The sequence below is a fragment of the Aspergillus aculeatus genome (genome assembly GCF_001890905.1).
Source record: "Aspergillus aculeatus ATCC 16872 unplaced genomic scaffold ASPACscaffold_2, whole genome shotgun sequence".
NCBI lineage: Eukaryota > Fungi > Ascomycota > Eurotiomycetes > Eurotiales > Aspergillaceae > Aspergillus > Aspergillus aculeatus.
The window spans coordinates 741,533-761,991 of NW_017962977.1; the positions used below are offsets into that span (position 1 = coordinate 741,533).

A 20,459-nucleotide genomic window follows, 5' to 3' on the forward strand; every position below is an offset into this window, starting at 1 on the left:
TTTTCTGATTTCATGTACAACATCATATATCCGATAGAGCGACCCAGAAAAATCCCCCCCTCTATATGTCTATACGAATCCTTGTGCGATGGCTATGGAGCCGAGTATATATATTCAGAATTGTTTGATGTCACAGTGACTGAATTAGGCGAAGATGTTTGAGTGCAGCCGACCCATCACTGCAGGTGGTGGCGTGGCGTGGCGTGGCGTGGCGTGGCGTAACGACAAGTAGTGCTCTATTCTATACATCTCTAGTAGTATGGTATGGGTCAACAACGGCTTCATAATACAGAAGGGAAAATACACGCTATGCAACTTAACCTCAGCAACACCTATCACCTACCCAGCCCAGCCCAACCCAACCCAAAACATTCTCCTCATCGAACATCTCATCTAGCAATTCAATCCCCCACCATCCCATTGCCATTGCCCGGAACCGCCACCGACAGCGCCGTTATCATCTTATCCTCATGGCGCAGCCAGAAGTCATCCTCCCCCGTATACCGCCGCTTCTGCCAATTATGATTCCGCCGATACCGCTGCAACCGGCCGCCGCCGCCGAGCGACGGGCTCTCTTCGGCGGCGCTGTTGCTGTTGCTGCTGCCCAGCGTGGACAGGGAGGCCGACATGTTCGTTGGCTGTGTGACCCTGCGCCACTGCAGCCGGGCGAGGGTGACGGGGGCGAAGAGGGAGTCGGCCAGGAGGTTGAGGACGAGTTTCTGGGCGCGCCAGAGGGTTTCGCGGAGGCGTTCGTTGAAGGCGACGAGGAGGGCGATCAGGATTATTGCGAATGAGGTTGGGCCTTTTTGGTCGCGTTAGTGGATGAGGTGACTATGGGAATCTTCCAAGCAAGTGAGGTGGGTGCTTGGGTAGGTGTGCCGAGGAACTATGGCAGATGGAAAGAGGTATTTCTGGCGAGGAGGGGGGGGGGGGTGGTTTACCTGAGATGTAGAGCATTTGGCCCAGGGTGAGGTTTGTGGATTCCCCGCTCCACTCGCGGGCGTTGATGCCGAAGAGGGAGGTGAAAAAGGAGAGGGGGAGGAATCTGTGGTTATGTTCTCTTTCATCAGTAAAAGGCGCTATCGTTATATCTTTAGCTGGAATCCGATGCAAGTGACTGACATGATGGTGAAGATGGTGAATACCATCACGGATCGGGATTGATCTTGTGTGACCTCTGCTTCCCATCGAGCGAGACGAGATTCATCTACATTGGCTTGCTTCTGTTTGAGGTCTAGGAGGTTCTCGACCTAAGGAGCGTGAGGTGGTTAGTGGTGTCTTGCTTCATTCTTCGGGGCGAACCCACACAAACGTACCGCTTTCTGGGCCAAAGAAGCGTTCTCCCTCATTTCTAGGACCTGGTTGCGGTAGTCGTCAAGTCTGGATAGCGACGCTTCCATGAACACCTTCCCGTAACCCTTGTGCTCGAAGTAGCCCGACATCGTCTTGATGGTTGTGGTTTGCACGTCCAGAAGCTTGAGAATGGTCCCTAGCTCGTCGATGATGTCTCGTAGTTCCAGTAATGTGGAGAGGTCTTCGCGGTTGCGACTGGCTAGCTCATGGTCTCGTTCCTCTCGCTCTGCGGCCGACATGGGCTTTCCATCGGCATTCTTGTTGAAATCTGCAGGGCGCGTGATGAAGCCTCTGTTGCGAAAGCGTTTGAAGGATTTCGTCATGGATTCGGTCTGAATTGTGTGAGTTGTGTACGCGCATCCCGGGAAGCGAACGGCCAAAAACTTACCAGGATGCTGATGGACTCTTCGAAAATGCGGAGGATTTGCAGATCGCGATGCAACGTTCGATCAAGCAGAACAGTAGCTGCATGTAACACAATCAAGGCGGCAAGATCCCCCGCTGTCTCGAACCGTCTCGCCAAATCGCCATTCAACTCATTGTAGATGCTATTGTAGAGGTTCGATTGCTCATAGAGCTTTCCTTCGGCTGTAGTGGCTTCTTGATGAGGAAAGAATGTTACCACAGTCTTCTCGTCGACAATCCAAAGCCAAAGTTGATCGACCATGAGTACTTTTCCATCCATGAACGGGCATTGTCTGTCTGAGTCGTCCTCAACGTGTAAGGCGCTGTTGAACTCACTCAAGTTGACCTTTTTCTTCGTCCGTTTCCACAGCATTTGATCGTCGTCTCGTGCTACTGTTGATCTGAGGTTGGGATACCCGAATTGGTCTAAAGTCCTGCGTATGTGAATCGGGGGCTCATTGCCCAAGAGTTTCCAGATCAGCTTCGATTCTAGACTCGCCGTCGAGATACTGTGAGGTACAGGCCTGAACCTGCCCTGCTTGAGCCGTTCTTCAACCATTTTGCGTCGATGGACCAGATTCGAGTAAGTGTCCCAGTGAAGCTAAGCGATAATTAGAATGCACTAAAAGGGTTCGGTGCCATGATGTACATACGTAAGGAACCTTGGCGGAAAATCCATCAGTGAGGGCCAGAAATCATGCAGGTGTTTTGACTTACATATAGTGCCAGTCTAGGGTCATGTTCTTCCTCTTGAGCACCCAAAGGTGTATGCGGTTCTTGCTTGAAATGAATGCAAGCCGGCCGCACGTAACGTGCATGAGGCTCTAAATGACGGGCTCTGATGAGGTTCGAGTACCAATGCTCTTCATCCATGAGCTTCTCGAAGCTGGTACCGGGCAAGTCATGCTTTAGCAGGGAGAATAAGATATTTAGGTATACAATTCAAGAACTTACAAAGTCTTCTTATCTTGCTCGCGACAGGCCCGGGCTAGAATTGGAGGGACCCATCCGGTGTGCGTATAGGGCACATGGATCCAGAGAAGTTTCTCACTACCTGGTTCTGGTCGATCAAATCGAGGTATTCTCCGCGGCTTTTCAGCTCGTTCTTCGTCTTGTATGTCTCTTGCTAGCTTTGGCACTGGAAGGAAGGTTCTAAGTCTGTTTGACGAGCCTGCTCTAAGATTATGTATAAGCAATTTTAGCGGTAAGCACGGCAAAAAAAGCAAGGAAGAAACTAACGATAGATGCTTGAAAGCAGATATGTCATCATCATTGGCATTGTCTGTCTCAGCGTCATGTTGAGCCTGTTCTATAGGGCTTTGCGAATCTGAGACCGGCTCTTGCCGCGCACCAAAGTAACCCTCGTCGAATGGCTCGGTGACATGTATTCGAGGAGAAAGGGATGCCATATAGCTCCGATTTTCTCTCAGCGGTGGCCTTGACATAATAGGCTCAGATCTAGTCCTTTCAGTCATCCGTGCTGCGGTGGGATTCACAGTGCCATCAATTGACGATCGGATGTGCGCAGAAGTGGGCCTACTATCGAAGCTGCTAATTGAAGAATCATCGAGAAGGCCAGCAGGAATACCACTTGTTTTTTGAAGCCGATCCTTGAGGCACGTCGATGGCCCAGATGCGAGATAGTCCTTCAGCGGTGCTTTTGTGGACCAAAGCTTGAGTGGTGTTTCGTCGCTGACGCCTCGAGCCGTGTCTTCAAAGAATCCACTGACCTGAATCATGACTTCCTGGTCCACATCCATGGGGGCATCATTCATCTTAGACAGCATCACAGCCATAGAAATAGCTGACTGGAGCTCATTGATGAAGTTCAACCTTGTCGTTAGCTCTTGACCCCTGAAACAAGCGGTTCCAATATGATCGGCCGTCAAAGGAATGACCTTCTCGTGCTCAAAGTCCAATATTCCTGACCGAATCGAGGTAATGGGAACGTGCATTTCGACAGCAGTCCCTGTTTCGTGGTCAACGATGCTGATTTCGGAGTCAAGCGTCTCCAGAAAAGACCACAGCTTCATGTCTGCTGAGATAGACTTGAATTGACTCCAAAGGCGTATCAAATGAGGGTGTCTTGGCCTGAAGATCTCTTGCATTCCTGGCGGAATATGGTGCTTCAGTCGCATCAAGTGGTGAACGCTGTTGGTAAACTCGGGAGCTGAGAGGTAGCTCGAGCCGAAATGTGGACTGGCCAAAAAGGCAATCCCATAACAACTTGACCATATTGATTCAATATTGGATGTTTTCTGACTAGCTGCGACCAGCGCTGATTTAGCAACCAGACCACCCGTGCTATGGCAGATAAAAAAGATAGGTCGCCGTGGGCTCTGGGCATAGACAATCAGATCAGCTTCAATGCAGCCATCGAAAGAGATACGGAATCCATACAGTCGCCTGGCGTTTCTGGAGTACTTGATTTAGCAACTTGTCCGCCAGGGATTCCAAGTCATCCTGCGGCCCCAATCTCCCATGATCGATTAGTATCACACGGGCATTTTGAATGTGTTTCGTCAGTTCGGAGTGAAGCCAAGGCGTGGCAGCACCCTCATCGCTCCATGTCTTTTCTGGATCTGCGCCAATTGCTGGAACGGCGACAATACTAATTTCGTATTTATGTGTGAGAATGACCTGCCTCGTATTGTGGAAACAGGGAAGACCGATGTTTGCTTACTCGACTGTTGTCTCGACCCGTGAACGCCGCTCATCGTTGGGAACTGCCATGATGCACTTCCCTTCTGGAAACACTGAAGGGTGGAGACATTGTGAAGCGCGAAGGAAGGATGCCTACAGAACAGAGGGGGAATGAGGTCTTAAAAGCAGACGGAACGACAATCACCATCATCTGACACAATGTTGACTTCTCCGGGGCAGGTGACTTGGCCCGGCTGAGTCCAAGAACTCACTAAGTGCACGATTCTATCAGCCTTGTCGTGCCCCTCAGCCTTATGACCAAATCCGGGACACACCGAACTCCGAGACGAATATCGACAATAATACAGAAAATCGTCGGCGCAGACTGATTCACCAAGTTTATCTCTAGTAAATTCCCAAGATCTCTAACAACGTGTCTGCGGAATTACACTATACCCATAAAGCGATATTTGAGAAAAATGGATATCTACGAGTCCACAACTGAATCGTTTTAACAAGGTTCTACTGTACTTGATCGGACACAAGGATTTTGAACGATTAAAGTATAATTGACGCAGTCACCACGACAGAGCTAACGGCCGTGGTGTTATACATAAAGTACATGGTATGGTACACAGGACTCCGTGAGAACTTTTGTGTCCAAGATAGCGGAGTGGAGATGGTATGAGTATGGCATCCGACCCCAGTGGAGAAGAAAAGGTGGTAAAGGAGGATAGGGTCGGATGTAAGATAGGAAGGATGATTTAAACAAGACATGCGACACATTAAGAAGAAAAGAAACAGAAACCATATATCAGGATATAACCCGGACTATGCAACAACACGCTTGAAGGAGAAACCTTTCAGAAACAAGGACGTAAGGTTTAAGGGTAGATAGGAGACGAGAATGGGGTAGCAGAAGCGGCAGAAGCAGCTTAGAACATGCCACCGCCCATACCGCCCATGCCACCCATGCCACCCATGCCACCACCAGGGGCAGCAGGGCCCTTCTCCTCAGGGGCCTCAACAATGGCGACCTCGGTGGTACCGAGGAGGGAGGCGACACCACTGGCGTCAACCAGGGAGGTGCGGACAACCTTGAGAGGGTCGACGATACCGGTGGCGATCATGTCGACGTACTCGCCCTTGGAGCTGTCGAAACCGCGGTTGAAGTCACCGGCGAACTCATCGGTGAGCTTGCCAACGATGACGCTGCCCTCGAGACCCGCGTTCTCGACGATGGTGCGAGCAGGGCGGGTGATGGCGCTCTTGATGATGCTGACACCGAGCTGCTGGTCGAAGTTGGCGGTCTTGACGTTGCCAAGGCCGTTGGCGGAGGCCTTGAGCAGAGCGGTACCACCACCGGGGAGGATACCCTGCTCAACGGCGGCGCGGGTGGCGTTCAGGGCATCGACGACACGGTCCTTCTTCTCACCAACCTCAACCTCGGAGGCACCACCGACCTTGATGACGGCAACACCACCGGAGAGCTTGGCAAGACGCTCCTGAAGCTTCTCCTTCTCGTACTCGGAGGTACCGGGGTCGGCCATGACACCACGGATCTGCTCGCAGCGCTGAGCGATGCTGTCCTTGCTACCCTCACCGTTGAGGATGATGGTGTCCTCCTTGGTGATGGTGATGGAGCCAGTGGATCCGAGCATGTCGGGGGTGAGCTTCTCAAGCTTGATGTCGAGCTCGTCAGTGAAGACGGTACCGTTGGTGAGGACGGCCAAGTCACCGAGGATGCTCTTGCGGTTGTCACCGAAGCCGGGAGCCTTGACGGCAGCAACCTGGAGCTGACCACGGAGCTTGTTCAGGATGCAGACGGCGAGAGCCTCGCCCTCAATGTCCTCAGCGATGATGACGAGAGGACGGCGGAGAGTGGTGGAGGCCTCAAGGGCAGGGATGATGTCCTGGACAGCGGAGATCTTCTTCTCGGAGAGCAGGATCAAGGGCTTCTCAAACTCGACCTTCTGGGCCTTGGTGTCGGTGATGAAGTAGGGGGAGGTGAAACCGCGGTCGAAGCGCATACCCTCGGTAATCTCAAGCTCGTCCTCAAGCGTCTTGCCCTCCTTGACGGTGATGACACCCTCCTTGCCAACACGCTCCATAGCGGTGGAGATGAGCTTACCGACGTGGGTGTCACCGTTGGCGGAGATGGTAGCGACCTGGGCGATCTCCTCACCAGTGGTGATGTCACGCTTGTTCTGCTGAAGGTAGTCGACGACGGCATCGACGGCAGCCTGGATACCGCGGCGGAGATCCATGGGGTTGCAGCCAGCGGCAACGTTCTTAACGGTCTCGGAGAAGATAGCACGGGCGAGAACGGTGGCGGTGGTGGTACCGTCACCAGCAAGCTCGTTGGTCTTGGAGGCAACATCCTGGAGGAGGCGGGCACCGAGGTTCTCGAACTTGTCCTGGAGGGTGATGGCCTTGGCGACACTCACACCGTCTACATCCGTCAGTACGAGGATCTCTTTTGACCGAAAGTGAGAATGTAGGGCGATGGCTTACCCTTGGTGATCTTGGGAGAGCCGTAGGGAGACTCAATCAGGACATTGCGACCCTTAGGACCAAGAGTGGAGGTGACAGCCTTGGCAAGAGTGTCAACACCCTTGAGGAGCTGGGCACGAGCCTCAACGCCGAACTTGAGCTCCTACACGAAGTTAGCAAGGCTGCGGATTGACTCATCGCCATACCCGGATTGGCATCTTGCTGAGGTGAGAGGAGCATACCTTGTGAGCGAAACGCTGCTGTTGCAGGTTGACACCGGAGGATCTGTAGAGGGGAGCGCGCTTAGAAGCAGCGGAAAGGACAGAAGTCCTGGAACCGAGAGCTCTCTGCATCTTGAGGAAGGGGGTGAATTAATAGACGGAAAACAGACAGAAGAAGATAATGAGGTCAATCAAACAGAGTCAGCCCGATCAGAACTCTCAGAGCAAGGACGGGTTAGGAGGGAGAAGAGGTAGAGAAGAAAAGAGGAGGATGGGGAGAGATGAAAGAAGATGGAGATGAAGCCAAAGTCTCGAAAATTTTCCAGGCGGTTCTCGATCCCCGGATTGTCTTGGCTGGCAGAAGCTCCTAGAAGATCACGTGGGCACCGGGTATCCGAGGGAAATCGCCCGGCTCGTCGGATGTCACTGGCAGAACACTTGCCCGATAATCGGCTCTTGCTTACAAACGTACTGTGAGTTAACTAAGTTACTGTAGACTCGATCTACAAAAGAACTATCGTATTAGACATGCTGTCTTTTATCCATCAATAAATCAGTGATGCTTTTGGTAGCACTATCAAAACAGAACCATTGTCAACGTCAGAAATCGTCGCCTGGGACTGAAGCTCGGAAAGAAGAAAGGGAAAAAAAACCCAGCTATCAGTTGATAGATGACTGGTAGAGAATAAGAAGGAACGAGGATCATTGCCAGAGATGAGCATGAAAAAATGTTGAGCTGTGGCTGGTTGTAAGATAAGATAGACACCAAGTCATTGAAGTCTCACTACAAAAGGAGACATTGAAGTGCTGGTATGTCAAGAGCGTCATCCGGAGTGACAGCAACTAGCCTACCAAATCATCGTCAAAGCCAAGCAAATGATCGAATTGCTGGTCTGTGTTACTCATATGGTTTCCAGAGAAATCGAGATCCAGATCAGGATTGGAAAGCCCGTGGTAAACAGCATTGGGATATCCAAGAGTAGCGTCGTTGAACCAGAGAGTTGAGCGATGGTGTCCAGGATCACCAGGCTGTAAGTGCATATAGCTGTCCGCCGAGGACACAGCGTTCTGATAGAAAGATTCAGATAGGTTGGCAGATAGGTTGGCAGACGGGGCTTGGCTCTGACCTGGGAACGGACCAGCCCCGGCAGGTTGCTGTTGCAATGTATAGCCCGATGCAATGAAAGCATCATTAGACGTTGAACCCAAGACAGGCTCCGAGATGTCACCAGTAGAGGCTTGATTGGTAGATTTTGCATACTTGAGTACGATTATCTTCCTAGGTTGGAAATCTTTGGGGCTCCCCACCTGACGCTCGGGGGGTGAGCTCATGCTATTCGGGCAATCAAGAAACTCCGCGCCAGGGACCAAGAGACTGTCGTCTTCATCTTCTTCATCAGAGTCATACCCATCAGTGTCGCGTTCCAATTTGACAATGGGTTTGCGCTTACGTCGGGCCCGTGAGCCGGCCGTGATGGTTTTTTTCTTGCGTGACTTGGATGCTCTTCCCTCCACATAGTCTTCATCCGAAGATGAGTCTACGTCCGCGAGATCACTTGCTCCCGTCTCACCATGGTGCTCCGCCCCTGCGGTGACTCGCTGAGGCTTGCTGTCTGGCGTATTCTTGCCTGATGGCGCTTCAGTTGGTTTGCTCGGGGTACCAAGGCCGCCACGTCGCAGGGGCGGAGGCACAGGTTTGCCAGCAGCAACCCTACGGCTGCGCAGCTTTGCCAAGTGCTGGACGATAGCTCCCTCAGTGACATTGTGTCCCATGGTGCTGGCAACCTCGGTCCATGGAATCTTCACGGACTGGATGTTACAAACAGATTGTACAGTCAGGAGAAGAAGCTCGTTCAGGTTTTCTTCGAATGTTAGCTTATGGTTCGGGAAGAAAATGAGTGTCGAACGCAGAGAGGAAAAGGCATGTATACCATCCCATCGTACCAGAACTCGTTTCTTTGGCCTGTTTGACGACTTGCGAGAGGAGCTCATTGTACCCTGTGCGAGCTCTCAATATACGCCTCATTCAAGGTCACAGACAACACTTGGAAAGCCAACCAGAGAACCAATACCGTTGTCTAATTCCAATCAGAACCTGCCTGGGCTTTTCTCGCCGATTGATTTCTGCGTGAGAATCACATCCGTCAGCTCTCATATTATGAGATGCATGTAAAGGATAGGAAGTTATTGGTTACGCGTCTGAAGAGAGAGATGTATTTTGCAGATCGGAAGTAGTTGACAGGACTCACTTACCAATGTAGAGTTTGTAGACTTGAGATTAAGGAAGAGAGTGATAGGAAGTAAGATAAAGAAGTAAGGTGAGCTTGGGGGAGTGATAGCTCACTTATGAAACAGACAGGACCTGACCACAGATTACATGTTGAGCAAACGCACAAAGACTAGAGCAGTGGTTGATATCAAAAAGTTTCCAGGGGAACACACTGCTCAATTTTCCAGGACCCGCGCCTAAGACCCGCGTCTCATCTGATAACAACGATCTAATCACAATCTATAATATTCCGTTTGTAAGCTCATGTCGGCGAACCCGGTGGAAGGATATTCTTTATGTAAATGACCGGAGTATCAAGGCTAATTTGAATGAGATATATCTAGGCAAGTCCATGGCTTTTGATGAGGTGACCGAGCTGCAGTGCAGTCCCCTAGTAACACATCAGTTTGGGAGGATAGCTACGATAGCAGGCTCTACCCCGGTGCAACCTCCTCAGGTTCATTACATCAGGGTTTATAGGAGCCAGTCAACACGAGAGATGCTAGGTTCAAGATTCCATCCTATTCCACGCGTTGCAAATATGTTAGAAGAAGGCTCAAGAACCACATATCAAGATAGACCATGAGGCTGCATGTTCTTTGCTCTTAGCCCAGCCTGACCGTCCCGTGTGTATAGTGTTACCCGATTAGGAAGTATACATTCACTCCGGTCCGTCCGCCCGCAGCGTCACCCGGAATACGGTCAGGTGACGAGAGATATCACGTGAGTCACATGACTCGAGTTCCCGATCCTCCGAACTCGACCGTCTGCAAAGCATCACAGAGAAAGCGATACCCTCTCCTTAAACCGAATCCCCTCATTCGTCTTCTACCGTCAAAATGGTATTCGCCTGGAAGTCCGCTGGTCTCACGTACGTTTCTAGTCACTCTACGTCCGCTTGCTCTCCGATTATAGGCCCTGACTAACGCGATGACCGACTTTTACAGCTACAACCGCTACCTGGCTGTCGCCGCTCGCGCCGTCCGCCGCTCCCTCAAGGACGGTCCTCGTGCTGTCGCTGAGCGCCGTGGTCAGATGGACCTGCGTTTCGCTAAGTGGGAGGTTCGTATCTGAACGCCCCTCCGGTGGATATCGGAGGTCAATGGCACCAAAGCATCTCGACTAACACATTCTTCAATCCAGAACGGCAAGCAGGGTGAAGTCAAGAACCTTGCTCAGGTCCAGGCCACCCCCGGCCAGGCTGAGTCGAAATGAGTTATCTCTCCGCAAGAACGACTGTCTGAATACAGAGAATGAGCGCTGGGCAGAGGTTGATGAGGTCTCGGGAGGTACTCTGATGCAGGAATGGACTGGATCTCTGTAGCAATATTGGCCCGTTGACCAGGTATAAATAGAAAAGACTGTGTCCCTCCTGCTTTCATGGTTGATCAAAGTAAAATGCCTGTTGTGCTAAACGTAATGCTCTGGGGTCATTTTTGTGGCATGGTCTCAAGAGCTCCTTCGGAACTCCTTCCTGCTCAACCGGTGCGGGCTTGCGTTCCCGCAAGTTTTGCCCTGTCCGCCCGACTCCCCGCCTCCCCTCGCCCGCTCTCCAGCATCCTCTCCGATCTCCACTGAAATCATTTAACCAACTATCCATGACCGGCTTCCGAAGTCTAGCAGCTGGCTGCAGATGATTGCTTACTTATATGCTGCCAAATAACGAAGTAAGAGGCCCGACAATGCGGGTCGTTCCAGAGTCTGCTGTCCCGCGCGACATCACAGATGACTTCACAATCGCTGCTTCAAGTTAGCATCTCATACCCGCTGGCCTTACCTTTAATCCCTATACGTGGTGTACTGACGACTTTATCCCTTCTAAAATAGAACTGCGAACCGGTCAGCTGGTTAAAGATGAATGCTTTACGCTCTTCGAGGCCGTTGGCGCCCTTGAGGTTGGTTGCGACTCGATACCCAGCCATGCTGATAGTCTCGAACCCCAAACACCAAGACTGATATACTGTGGCTCCTCAGATCATGGACTCGAAGATGGATAGCGGCTACCTAGGCCCCGGAGAGAATCACGCACAGGCCCTTGAAGACGACTTCGACTTGATGCGGGAGCTGGCTACGGAAGAGGTTCTGGGGATCATGGACGAGTTGTTGTGTCACGAGGTAGGTTTGACCTGGTCGTCTTACTCAAAGTGCAGCACGCGAACTAACCGAGTCAACTTAATGGTAGATGGCATGGCACATGGGCCACCCTCTTTCCCAGACCCTTTTCACTTCCTTATACCTCGATAGGCTGCTATGGCCCGTACCGAAAACCCTCGAAAACGCGCATTTTGGCCGGGGACAGTCGCAAAGCAACAAGAAGGTTCCTGATATAGTGCATGTTGTCCTGCGTGCTTACTGCCTCGCGCTTGTGAAGTGTTGCGATTTTGTACATGCGCGAGTCACCACCGAGTACTATTTTGAGGTAGGCGTTGCCGTGCTCTGCTGGTTGTACATGGATCTGACTCGTCATTTGCTTTCCTTTTAGGAGGAGGACTTCGTCACTCAATTGTATAATCGCACTCTACTGTCGCAATTCGACTCCAAACATTTTCATGATCTCCTGGACCACGCGATTCGCTGGGTTGACGAACACACGGATACGCTCGATGAGAAGGTGGCGGAAGCCATTCGGGCTCGCTTGCTCTTCCGACAAGAGTTTCTCTGGGGATTGGAGCAGGATGTGGAAGTGATAGAGACACGATCGACAGCGCAGTTTCTGAGCTGTCTATCTCATCTGGATTTTCTAGGCAAGTCAGCTGTCCTAGGGAAAGAGGTGCCTGAATCCTTCAGCTGCAAAATCCAACGGAAACTAGCTAGCACTGTTCCTCCTCGTCCAATGGTCAAGATTAGCTTTGAGGATGCGCTGGCGCATTTGAGAAGGTTATGCCAGGATGCTGTTGATTTGCTCGAGATTCTTGACTACCGCGGGCCGTATAATTTGAAGGTGCGGAGCGTTCGTTTCATTCTGATCGTAGTTGATGCTAACCTGCTTAGGTGGTCATCTGGACTCTGCTTTCGCGAAAGCCTCAGCCTTCCGTCTATATAAGATCTCTTGTTCAGTCCCTCATCGTTAGCAACAGGACGATACTTGGAGCGGTTCCCGTGAAGCAGTTCCTCTATGACGAACTGGAACAGATCGTTCTTCCGTCCAGTATACTTCTGCAAGCCAATGCGGATGAGATCGAGGTGCCTTCGGATCCACGATTCCAAATAGCACAGCACATGGATGTCTTCACGAAACGTTTCTCTCAGGTAAGTAAGCTGCAAAATGCATATATCATGACCAGCGATTGAGTTAACCTGGTGTAGCCGTTTGTTGATACGTTCCGGAGTGCCTGCTTGAACCGCTGTCGTATCCGACGGACTGTCTGTCATACACTTGTAGACTGGGACAATTTGCAGATGGAAGTAAGTTTCCACCTTTCCCTTGTCGCGGCGGCTGGAACCTAATCTCGTTCCTAGGCCGAAGATCTTGACGAGCAGCTTCGCGCATTGAGCAATGAGCCCCCTTTGCAGCTAGCCAATGGCGATACCACTTACTCCTACCCCCTCAGCAGCTGGGCGTACCATCATAAGTTGAGCCAATTCCGTCTGATCTTACAGCTCGGATTCGAGCTCTCTATTTACGCGCCTGAAGAGCTACCTGGCATGTATTGGTACCTGTCTCACATCTGCTCTACCCATCTCGGTCACATCGATCGAATCCGGACCTTCACTGTGGCTACGGCGAAACGCAATTTGGCGGATCTGGCGGCTAAGCAGCGCGATGCCTTCGAGCGCCATACAATCCTTCAGCGTTCTATTCAACTTCTTGAGAGGATGACTACACAGATTGTTGCCGTGGATGCATTTGCCATTTCTTTGCACGCTCTATACGTTCTTCTGGCTCGCCATCGGGTCCTACCGACCACTTCTTCACCCCAGGCTTACTCCAGCGACCGGTTAAGGTACGAGATCCGCATGAAGCCCTTTCTCCAGATCACCTTACCGGAGCTGGTTCCTTACGACGAGTACCATCGGGAGGCGGTGCTAGAAGGTGACAGCGATGATATTGTCTTAGAGCGTGCCGCTAAAGCCATTTCGGAAGCACGAAAGGCTTGGGAAGCCACGCTGGCCAACGGTGCATTCATGCACGATTCCGATGAGAAGGATAGTCCCGCTCTCGCCATCGAGGAAGACTGGAAGCGAGACATCAAAGATACTATGCGGGCTTGTATCGGTGCCAGTATCGCGATTGAAACCGTCAAAAAGGCCTTAAAAGCACAAGCGAATTCGAGAAAACGCGAAGAACTCCAGGCGACCCAGTCGGTTAATCTCCGGGTCACAATCCCGAAAGTCGGATCCAAAGCCCGCTGGCATGACTGGTGGGTTGTACCGCAGGTCTCCCCAGCGACCACGCCGGGGCCTTCCAAAACATGACGGAACCGCACCTGACTACCAGGATGGTCCTTGTTAGCCATGCGTCCCGACAGGCCCGATCTGCTGATCAAAACCCCACTCCGCAGGGTTCAGACCGTCTCCTCAGGCCCAAGGGTTGTGAATGGACAGGCGTTCTCTGTCGATCTATCCATTTCTTTGTCTCGACTTCTCTACAAAGTACAAACTGACCTATAATTCCCAACCCGGGGCGCCAAACACCACGGGCAAGCCAATGAGCGAACGGTTGTCGAGCTTATCCTTCGTTTCAAGGTCTCGGACAAGCTTCATGTGGAGGCTTTCAATGCATCTCGAAGTCATGCAATTCGTAGTCAGATTAAGCATAATGCGCAAGCGTGGGTGTTGAGCAAGAGCCGGCGGGATTGCAACGACCATAGACCTTTTTTTGTCCAAACCAAATTGGAATAGAAATACCACGGTTTTCTCCAGAGCACTATTAACATTGTTTTGCAATTGTACTCACTATTATGATCCACCATCTACACATCAAAGGATGGGCGAGGCAACCAACATTATTATTACCCACTTGGTACCTCGGATCAGACCACGTCGGGGTCAGCTGATCTGCCCTTACTCTATATCTCTCCACCTAGCTAGCACCGTGTCTGTCCAACAGCCAACTTAGCTTTTGATCTCGAATAACCTACAACCATCCCGACTATATTTCCACCCGAACCTGTTGATTCAACTGAGTCTCTGAGCCCTGCAGAACCGAAACCTGGCTGCCGGAACGAACCCGATCAACGACCATGACCCCGCTGACACAACCTTATGCTTAAGTGAGCTAACTTGCGTGAGCTAACTATGGTTCAATCATTAAGTAATCAACAATAAGCTACTTAGGCTTGTTTTTTTTTGTTGGGACGATCTTAACAGTGAGATGAATATAGGATCCCGCGCCTGGTCCATGCTTATGATGCTGCGATATTGATGTGGGGGGGGGGGAAGGAGGAATATGCAAGGCAACTACACAAGTAGGTTGGTAGTGGCCGGCAGTGGCTATTAAGGTAGTATCCCCTGACAGTTTCAATCCATTCTCATTCGTTGGACAAAAAAGCCGATGTCATGACAAGAGAATTCAAGTCAGACTGTAGCCTCGAGGAACAGTAGAAGGCAGAGGATATGAGATATCGCATGCATCCAGATCAATGTGCAGAAGAATATCAACACAACACTAGTTGAGATACTAAAACCACGCCATCTCGGATGGGCGAGATGGGGGAATGGCTGGGTCGCCGCTAAACCCGAAATCGACCAACCAACCCGGACAGAATTCCAGCTTGATTACCTTCCCGCCGTACATTGTTGACTGCCACACACACACTCTCTCGCCCTCTCCTACATCATGGTTCATTCCGCGTCTCACGCTTCCTGTCACTCTGTCACTTTGTCACTCTGTCACTTTGTCACTCTGTCACTCTATTGCTCTAGCACGCTGCCTGTCTTTCTTCTTAATCTCTCTTATGATCTTACCTACTTACGCTTCCTCATCCATCCCCTGAAGCCTATTTACTAGCGAACAAAAGTTGGGTAAAACAAAACACCCTTGCACGAACCACTTAGCTAGGCATTAGTGATTTAGTCACATAAACTGACTAAAAAAAAGGTAGCCACTTCTGTTAACTTATCCAATCCATCCATCCAATCCATTATTACTCCCAGCTGAAATCAATTCAAATCATCTTCTCTCCTCCAGCTTATTTGCTGGCTACTCACTCATCTATTCCATCATTCCTTCCCGGGGCCCTTTTCTCCGTTCCCTTCCCCCTCCCCAAAAAAAGAAGATCGGCTCCTGCATCGATCTGAATATTATCCATTTATCCACCATCACCACCACCACCACCACCAACACCACCACCATTATTTACTTACCACACATCTCATTTGCACTCACCCTTACTCCCCACCGGTCGATACCTCGCCTGCTTCTAACATGTCACCTCAGCCTTGGTTGTGCCGGCTTGAACGCCATTGACTGGCTGTGCCTTGGCCCTTCGTCGTCCTCCTCCCCCCTCTCCCCCGTGCGGAATTTTCCCTGCTCAGTTCGACGCTATCGTTACCTGTCGCGTCCGCTTCCCGACACCTCGGCCCTCCCACCCCCCAACTCGATTCCATTCGCTATCAGCTCCCCTCGCGCGAATAGCACGTCTTCGATCCTCTCTCCCTCGCTCAGCATCCAAACCTCCATCCCAGCCCCCATCCTCTCCGGCCTGTCAACTCTTCCCTACATCGCTATCCTTCGATCGAGTAACATAATATCTAATCTTGATGAGTGTGTATACCGTCGCAGTTTCTCACACTAGACCTTCTTCGCCTGACCATCCTCATTCACTCGCCCGATCCTGACGTCTGCCCGGTTTCCCTGTCGAGTAGTGGGGTCTGTGAGTGAGTGAGTGTGAGAGAGAGCGCAAACGCGTGCCATTAACTGCAATATGCCTACGTATCCCATCCGCCGCAGGCCTCGCGAATGTAAAACTTGCCTTCCATGTCGTGCCAGCAAAGTTCGCTGTGATCGCAATGTGCCATGCGGCAATTGTGTCAAGCGCAATTTCACCTGCTCCTACGGCCGTCCTCCTCCCTCGGCGCCTAGGCCCGGAGGATCGCTCCTCGCCGACCAATACGGCCCCGCGACCGCCTCAACAACCACTACACCTCAATTTCTCCCTCCGTCCTCCCAACTCTCGTCCGGTCGCGATGCTCCCTACGGCCCCGACCCGGGATCCACCGGATCGACGACCCAAGACGGCCTGCCGGAAGTCGTGACTTTGTCTCAAGTGGAATGGGACGAAATCAACACCAAAATGCGGACCATGGAGGAGATCCTAGGCAGCCTGGACTCTCTGTTTCAATCCCATGGAGCGCGAAGAACCACCGAACCCCGATTGGATGTGATCCCCGCGGAGGATGAGGTCTCTCCCACCTCGGAGGGGATTTTTGGTTCAACTACAATGAAGACTGGCTCCGTCCATATTGGGTCGCGATCGGCATTGATCGACATCTTGGATAAGTCGAAGAACTCGGAGGATACGGCACAGGCGTTACCAAAGGAGGACCTTCTCGCGGAACTGGCCATGGGGAATGAATCCGCCGCGTATCCGTTCGTAGATCTTTGGTCGTCCGACCCTTATACATTCAACATCGCCGGCGTGTGTAGCGTGCTACCCGACGACGAACAATGCCGAAAGTAAGTCTCCGGCCCCTGTTTCCCTGATGTGGGTTGAAATGACTGACCGGTTCGGCTACCTAGACTGTTGAGATTCTATATAGACGTTGGTTCCGTGCTTTATCCGGTGCTGCCGGATGTTGCAAGACTTGAGGACAATATGGAGCGCCTGTTGCGAGGCCGACAAGCTGTTGGTGGTGTATATCGACCGGATGCTAACGGTCTTGTTAAGCCGTTTGGCATGAGTGTATCCTTCCTGAGTCTTCTCTTTGCTGTTCTAGCCTCGGGCTGTCAATTGTCCGACTTACCAGGCAAGGAACGCGAATTGACCTCGTGGGTATATGGTTTGTACAACCTCCACCTCTCTGCTGTGACATGACTGATCGACTATAGTATCATGTGCTTATCATTGCTTGCGCATGTTGAATTATGTATCCCAGCCGACCGTAGAAATCATTCAAATCTTGCTGGTCATCGGAAGCGTCCTCTCCTACAACATGAATGCAGGAGCCTCGTACACATTGCTTGGTGAGTGGTGTTTCTGCCGTGTCAACCTCTCGACAAAAGCTGATTGTGGTTAATAGGAATGACCGAGCGCATGTGTATGGTGCTGGGTCTGCATGTCGAGACTGCGGGATATTCACGGGCTGTGCAAGCGGCACGGAGAAGAGTCTGGTAAGGCGTGGATGCCGACTTGCGAGAAACAAACAGCAATACTCACACACGAGAATAGGTGGGCGATGGCTTTTCAGAACAGTCATTTTTCCCTGGCGTACGATCGACCCTCTATCACCATGATCAGCCAGCCCGAAATTCCGTACGATCCCAAATCCATGCCCGGTCATCGGGGTTACTTCGAGACGCTGTGCCGCATCATCTCCGTTATCCTCGAGATGTTGCGGAATCTCATGTTCACCCATCATAGCCACCTCAGGTACCATGAAATCCGGGAGTTCAAGCAACGTATTGAACGGATCCTCGCCGAGGCAGCACCACACCTGCGATTCGAAGAACGCTGTACCACGCTGGCGGAGCATATTGAACGGACTGAGCTGCGACTGCATTCCTCGTATTTCATATCATTCATGTGCCGAGTATCACTGGATCCGGATGCACACATGGATGAGCAGCGGCGCGAGATTATCAAGGAGGATTGCTTGACCAATCTGAGCAATACGATCCAGGCATTCATTGAACTGCATTCGATCAACGCGCATGCGTCCCGCACATGGATTAGCTTGCAACGGACGATCGCGTCAGCTTTCCTCTTAATAGCCAACAATAATGAGCGATTGCACCCGCACACGTGGGATCTGATCCAGAGACTGGAGGCGGCTCTGTCAGACCATGTGCATGGCGATGGCGAAGCTGATCGGAACCATCGTACTGATTCGGCGAAACATCTCGCCTCATCGCTCCGTGCCCTGCGGGAAGTCAGTGCCGCATTCCGTGCACACAGCAAGAAGCAGAACATGCTATCGGTCCCGGAAACTGCAATGACGACCCCGAACCTATCTCCGGCCACAGCCTTCACTTCCCCGTCGCCGGTAGGGCTTGTTTCTGTGGCTGTTCCTGTTCCTCCGACCTATAGCGCGCCGCCCCAAGATGGACATATTGACAATATTCTGAACCGGGTTTCGGATGTAATGCTTTTCCCTAACATGAGTACGGGGAACGCGTGAATAAATGGGCCACCACGCGAGATTCACGAGAGTCTCGAGTAACCTGCAGCCAAATCTCCCAGTTGTGGGGCCATTGATTCTGATCTGTCCCTTTTGGATGATCCCGTAGGTGGGCGCTCCCATGCCGTGGGAGAGCGATCGGTATGTCTGAGAATCAACCGATACTGATCATAATCGATCGGTCACAGAAGCACGATTGCTATGTGTCCATCGCGTCACTTGCCCCTGCTGTCTCACGGATCGAAGCCTTAGGTGAGCATGGGCAGAGGGGATGGCATGTGTGTCTTCCATTCTGGCTGGAACCCGGGGTATTGCCTGGGAGAGGGTCCGCCAACTTGCGAGTAGTTAGAGGGGCGAAGGAGGAAACTAGGAGGGAGGAGAGAGCCGGACATCGGCGGGTACTTGTAGTATTTTGAAGATAGCCAGCCCCCAGTCACGAGTATTTCCGTGCGGGAGGGCGTCCGTGTGCAGTGGCTAGTGGTCCCTTCCACTTCCCCCCTCCCCCTTCGGTTCGTGTCTGCCTCCTGGACATTTGCAATGTGTTGTTTGTTGGTCTACCTTAACCATTTTTCCTAATTTCTCTTTTTCTTATCCCCCTGTCCTATGTTTCGAGTACGGATCCGGGATTAGGCAGGCAGTGTCTGACCGGCCGAGTATTAACCGCTTCGGCCGAACTCAGAGATCAGAAAGAAAGCTGGAAGGGATCGCCCGATGTCTGATCTTTCGACCAAAAGGAATGAACGACTGCAAACTTTGGAAGAAGATGTAGCAAGCGGATTCGTGCTTGGATTCTCATCACCGTCTGCTGCATGAAGAATGCAGCCCTTCTTCCCCCTTTTTCTCCTCCCACTTCCCATTCCATTTTGTCGAAGGGGGATTTTTTTTTTCTCTGTATTCAAATAATTATGACAATCATTACGACGATCAGTCCAATAAGTTAGGGCGGCGGTGCCACGCGACGGGTTTACCGTCCGCAAGAGGCGAACCGGCCGGGACTTGAGGCATTTTACTGGTACAGCACCTCAACAATGATGGTGGTGAAGATGAGTACGAGTCAGGAAATGTGTACAAACCAAGCGAACGTTGGCGATGAGGAACGGGCTAGAAGTTCGCCTCGCCTTTCGTCTCCATAATTATTCTTCTGAACTTCAACCTGCGGAGACATTCCCTCTTGTCTTCCACGTGCTCCAATCCATACATTGTGGAAAAAGGATGATGACTCCATTCCTACCGGCCGAAGCGGCCGCCCCCCTCCTTCGGAGACATCCGGCGATAACTCAAAGTAGTTTACCTCCGACCGAAGACGTGGAAGCTGGTTGAAAACGGTCGCAACGGTCGACCACCTCATTCCTCAATTCTACCTAGGTAGACTTCGGACTAGTCCATTCTTGTTGCACGGATGTTGTACGGTGGTTATCTCCGCGGGGTTGGGTTTCTTTCTTGGTATCTTGTTCTAGACTGAGTACAGCACTATTAGAGTTGAGGAGAGGGGGGGGGAAGGCACGCTCGGAGATAAATTGTCTGTCTGTCTGGCAGTTGGGGGAAGGGGGGGGGAGGGGGTTTTCTCGGATCCGAGGTGTCTGGCCTGATCCGATCGATTGATTGAAACCTGGATCCCTAAGCTCGTAGCTGGAGGAAAGATTTATTGGTAGGTTTAGAGTGTGTTGTGGAATGCATAGATATTTAAACTTTGGGTTTGGGGGGTGAGGGGCCGGCCGGCCGGCTGGCTGGCTGGCTGGCTGGCCGTTTCGATGAGTGGAGTTTGGGACTAGTTGCCTATCTATTGAGTAACCTAT

General features: G+C 51.6%; 5 protein-coding genes across 5 annotated transcripts; 3 read left to right on the forward strand and 2 right to left on the reverse strand.

Moving 5' to 3' along the window:
- Nucleotides 1–401: 401 nt before the first annotated feature.
- On the reverse strand, nucleotides 402–4,491 carry ASPACDRAFT_75110 (uncharacterized protein; the record flags this gene model as incomplete). The annotated part of the gene is made up of 10 exons (XM_020204368.1): nucleotides 402–802; nucleotides 942–1,045; nucleotides 1,123–1,250; nucleotides 1,317–1,685; nucleotides 1,742–2,359; nucleotides 2,476–2,644; nucleotides 2,713–2,934; nucleotides 2,998–4,097; nucleotides 4,159–4,369; nucleotides 4,442–4,491. 10 exons carry the CDS (start codon nucleotides 4,489–4,491, stop codon nucleotides 402–404), a joined length of 3,372 nt encoding a protein of 1,123 aa, XP_020059895.1.
- Nucleotides 4,492–4,858: 367 nt separating this feature from the next.
- hsp60 (chaperone ATPase HSP60) lies at nucleotides 4,859–7,602 on the reverse strand. Its single transcript, XM_020195551.1, has 3 exons — nucleotides 7,137–7,602; nucleotides 6,916–7,057; nucleotides 4,859–6,853 (listed from the first exon to the last, which is right to left on the reverse strand). The coding sequence occupies exons 1-3, from the start codon at nucleotides 7,245–7,247 to the stop codon at nucleotides 5,337–5,339; spliced, it is 1,770 nt and encodes a 589-aa protein (XP_020059896.1). The 5' UTR covers nucleotides 7,248–7,602; the 3' UTR covers nucleotides 4,859–5,336.
- Nucleotides 7,603–10,185: 2,583 nt separating this feature from the next.
- Nucleotides 10,186–10,754, forward strand: ASPACDRAFT_1852518 (ATP synthase subunit epsilon family protein). Its single transcript, XM_020197252.1, has 3 exons — nucleotides 10,186–10,255; nucleotides 10,332–10,446; nucleotides 10,528–10,754. The coding sequence occupies exons 1-3, from the start codon at nucleotides 10,224–10,226 to the stop codon at nucleotides 10,597–10,599; spliced, it is 219 nt and encodes a 72-aa protein (XP_020059897.1). The 5' UTR covers nucleotides 10,186–10,223; the 3' UTR covers nucleotides 10,600–10,754.
- A 270-nt stretch (nucleotides 10,755–11,024) lies between these two features.
- On the forward strand, nucleotides 11,025–14,242 carry ASPACDRAFT_75132 (N-alpha-acetyltransferase 35, NatC auxiliary subunit). Its single transcript, XM_020204369.1, has 8 exons — nucleotides 11,025–11,133; nucleotides 11,212–11,279; nucleotides 11,359–11,499; nucleotides 11,567–11,803; nucleotides 11,867–12,325; nucleotides 12,376–12,633; nucleotides 12,691–12,789; nucleotides 12,844–14,242. Exons 1-8 carry the CDS (start codon nucleotides 11,067–11,069, stop codon nucleotides 13,798–13,800), a joined length of 2,286 nt encoding a protein of 761 aa, XP_020059898.1. The 5' UTR covers nucleotides 11,025–11,066; the 3' UTR covers nucleotides 13,801–14,242.
- Nucleotides 14,243–16,250: 2,008 nt separating this feature from the next.
- On the forward strand, nucleotides 16,251–18,663 carry ASPACDRAFT_22265 (uncharacterized protein; the record flags this gene model as incomplete). The annotated part of the gene is made up of 4 exons (XM_020199102.1): nucleotides 16,251–17,002; nucleotides 17,066–17,325; nucleotides 17,489–17,557; nucleotides 17,693–18,663. The coding sequence occupies 4 exons, from the start codon at nucleotides 16,251–16,253 to the stop codon at nucleotides 18,661–18,663; spliced, it is 2,052 nt and encodes a 683-aa protein (XP_020059899.1).
- Between the last annotated feature and the right edge of the window lie 1,796 nt (nucleotides 18,664–20,459).

Coding starts and splice junctions, on each gene's coding strand:
- hsp60 (XM_020195551.1), bottom strand. CDS start 7,247: ATGCAGAGAGCTCTCGGTTCCAGGACTTCTGTCCTTTCCGCTGCTTCT. Junction 7,058..7,136: donor AGCAGCGTTTCGCTCACAAG/GTATGCTCCTCT, acceptor AACTTCGTGTAG/GAGCTCAAGTTCGGCGTTGA. Junction 6,854..6,915: donor CTCTCCCAAGATCACCAAGG/GTAAGCCATCGC, acceptor TGACGGATGTAG/ACGGTGTGAGTGTCGCCAAG.
- ASPACDRAFT_1852518 (XM_020197252.1), top strand. CDS start 10,224: ATGGTATTCGCCTGGAAGTCCGCTGGTCTCAC. Junction 10,256..10,331: donor TGGAAGTCCGCTGGTCTCAC/GTACGTTTCTAG, acceptor CGACTTTTACAG/CTACAACCGCTACCTGGCTG. Junction 10,447..10,527: donor TGCGTTTCGCTAAGTGGGAG/GTTCGTATCTGA, acceptor TCTTCAATCCAG/AACGGCAAGCAGGGTGAAGT.
- ASPACDRAFT_75132 (XM_020204369.1), top strand. CDS start 11,067: ATGCGGGTCGTTCCAGAGTCTGCTGTCCCGCGCGACATCACAGATGAC. Junction 11,804..11,866: donor CCACCGAGTACTATTTTGAG/GTAGGCGTTGCC, acceptor CTTTCCTTTTAG/GAGGAGGACTTCGTCACTCA. Junction 12,790..12,843: donor GGGACAATTTGCAGATGGAA/GTAAGTTTCCAC, acceptor TCTCGTTCCTAG/GCCGAAGATCTTGACGAGCA.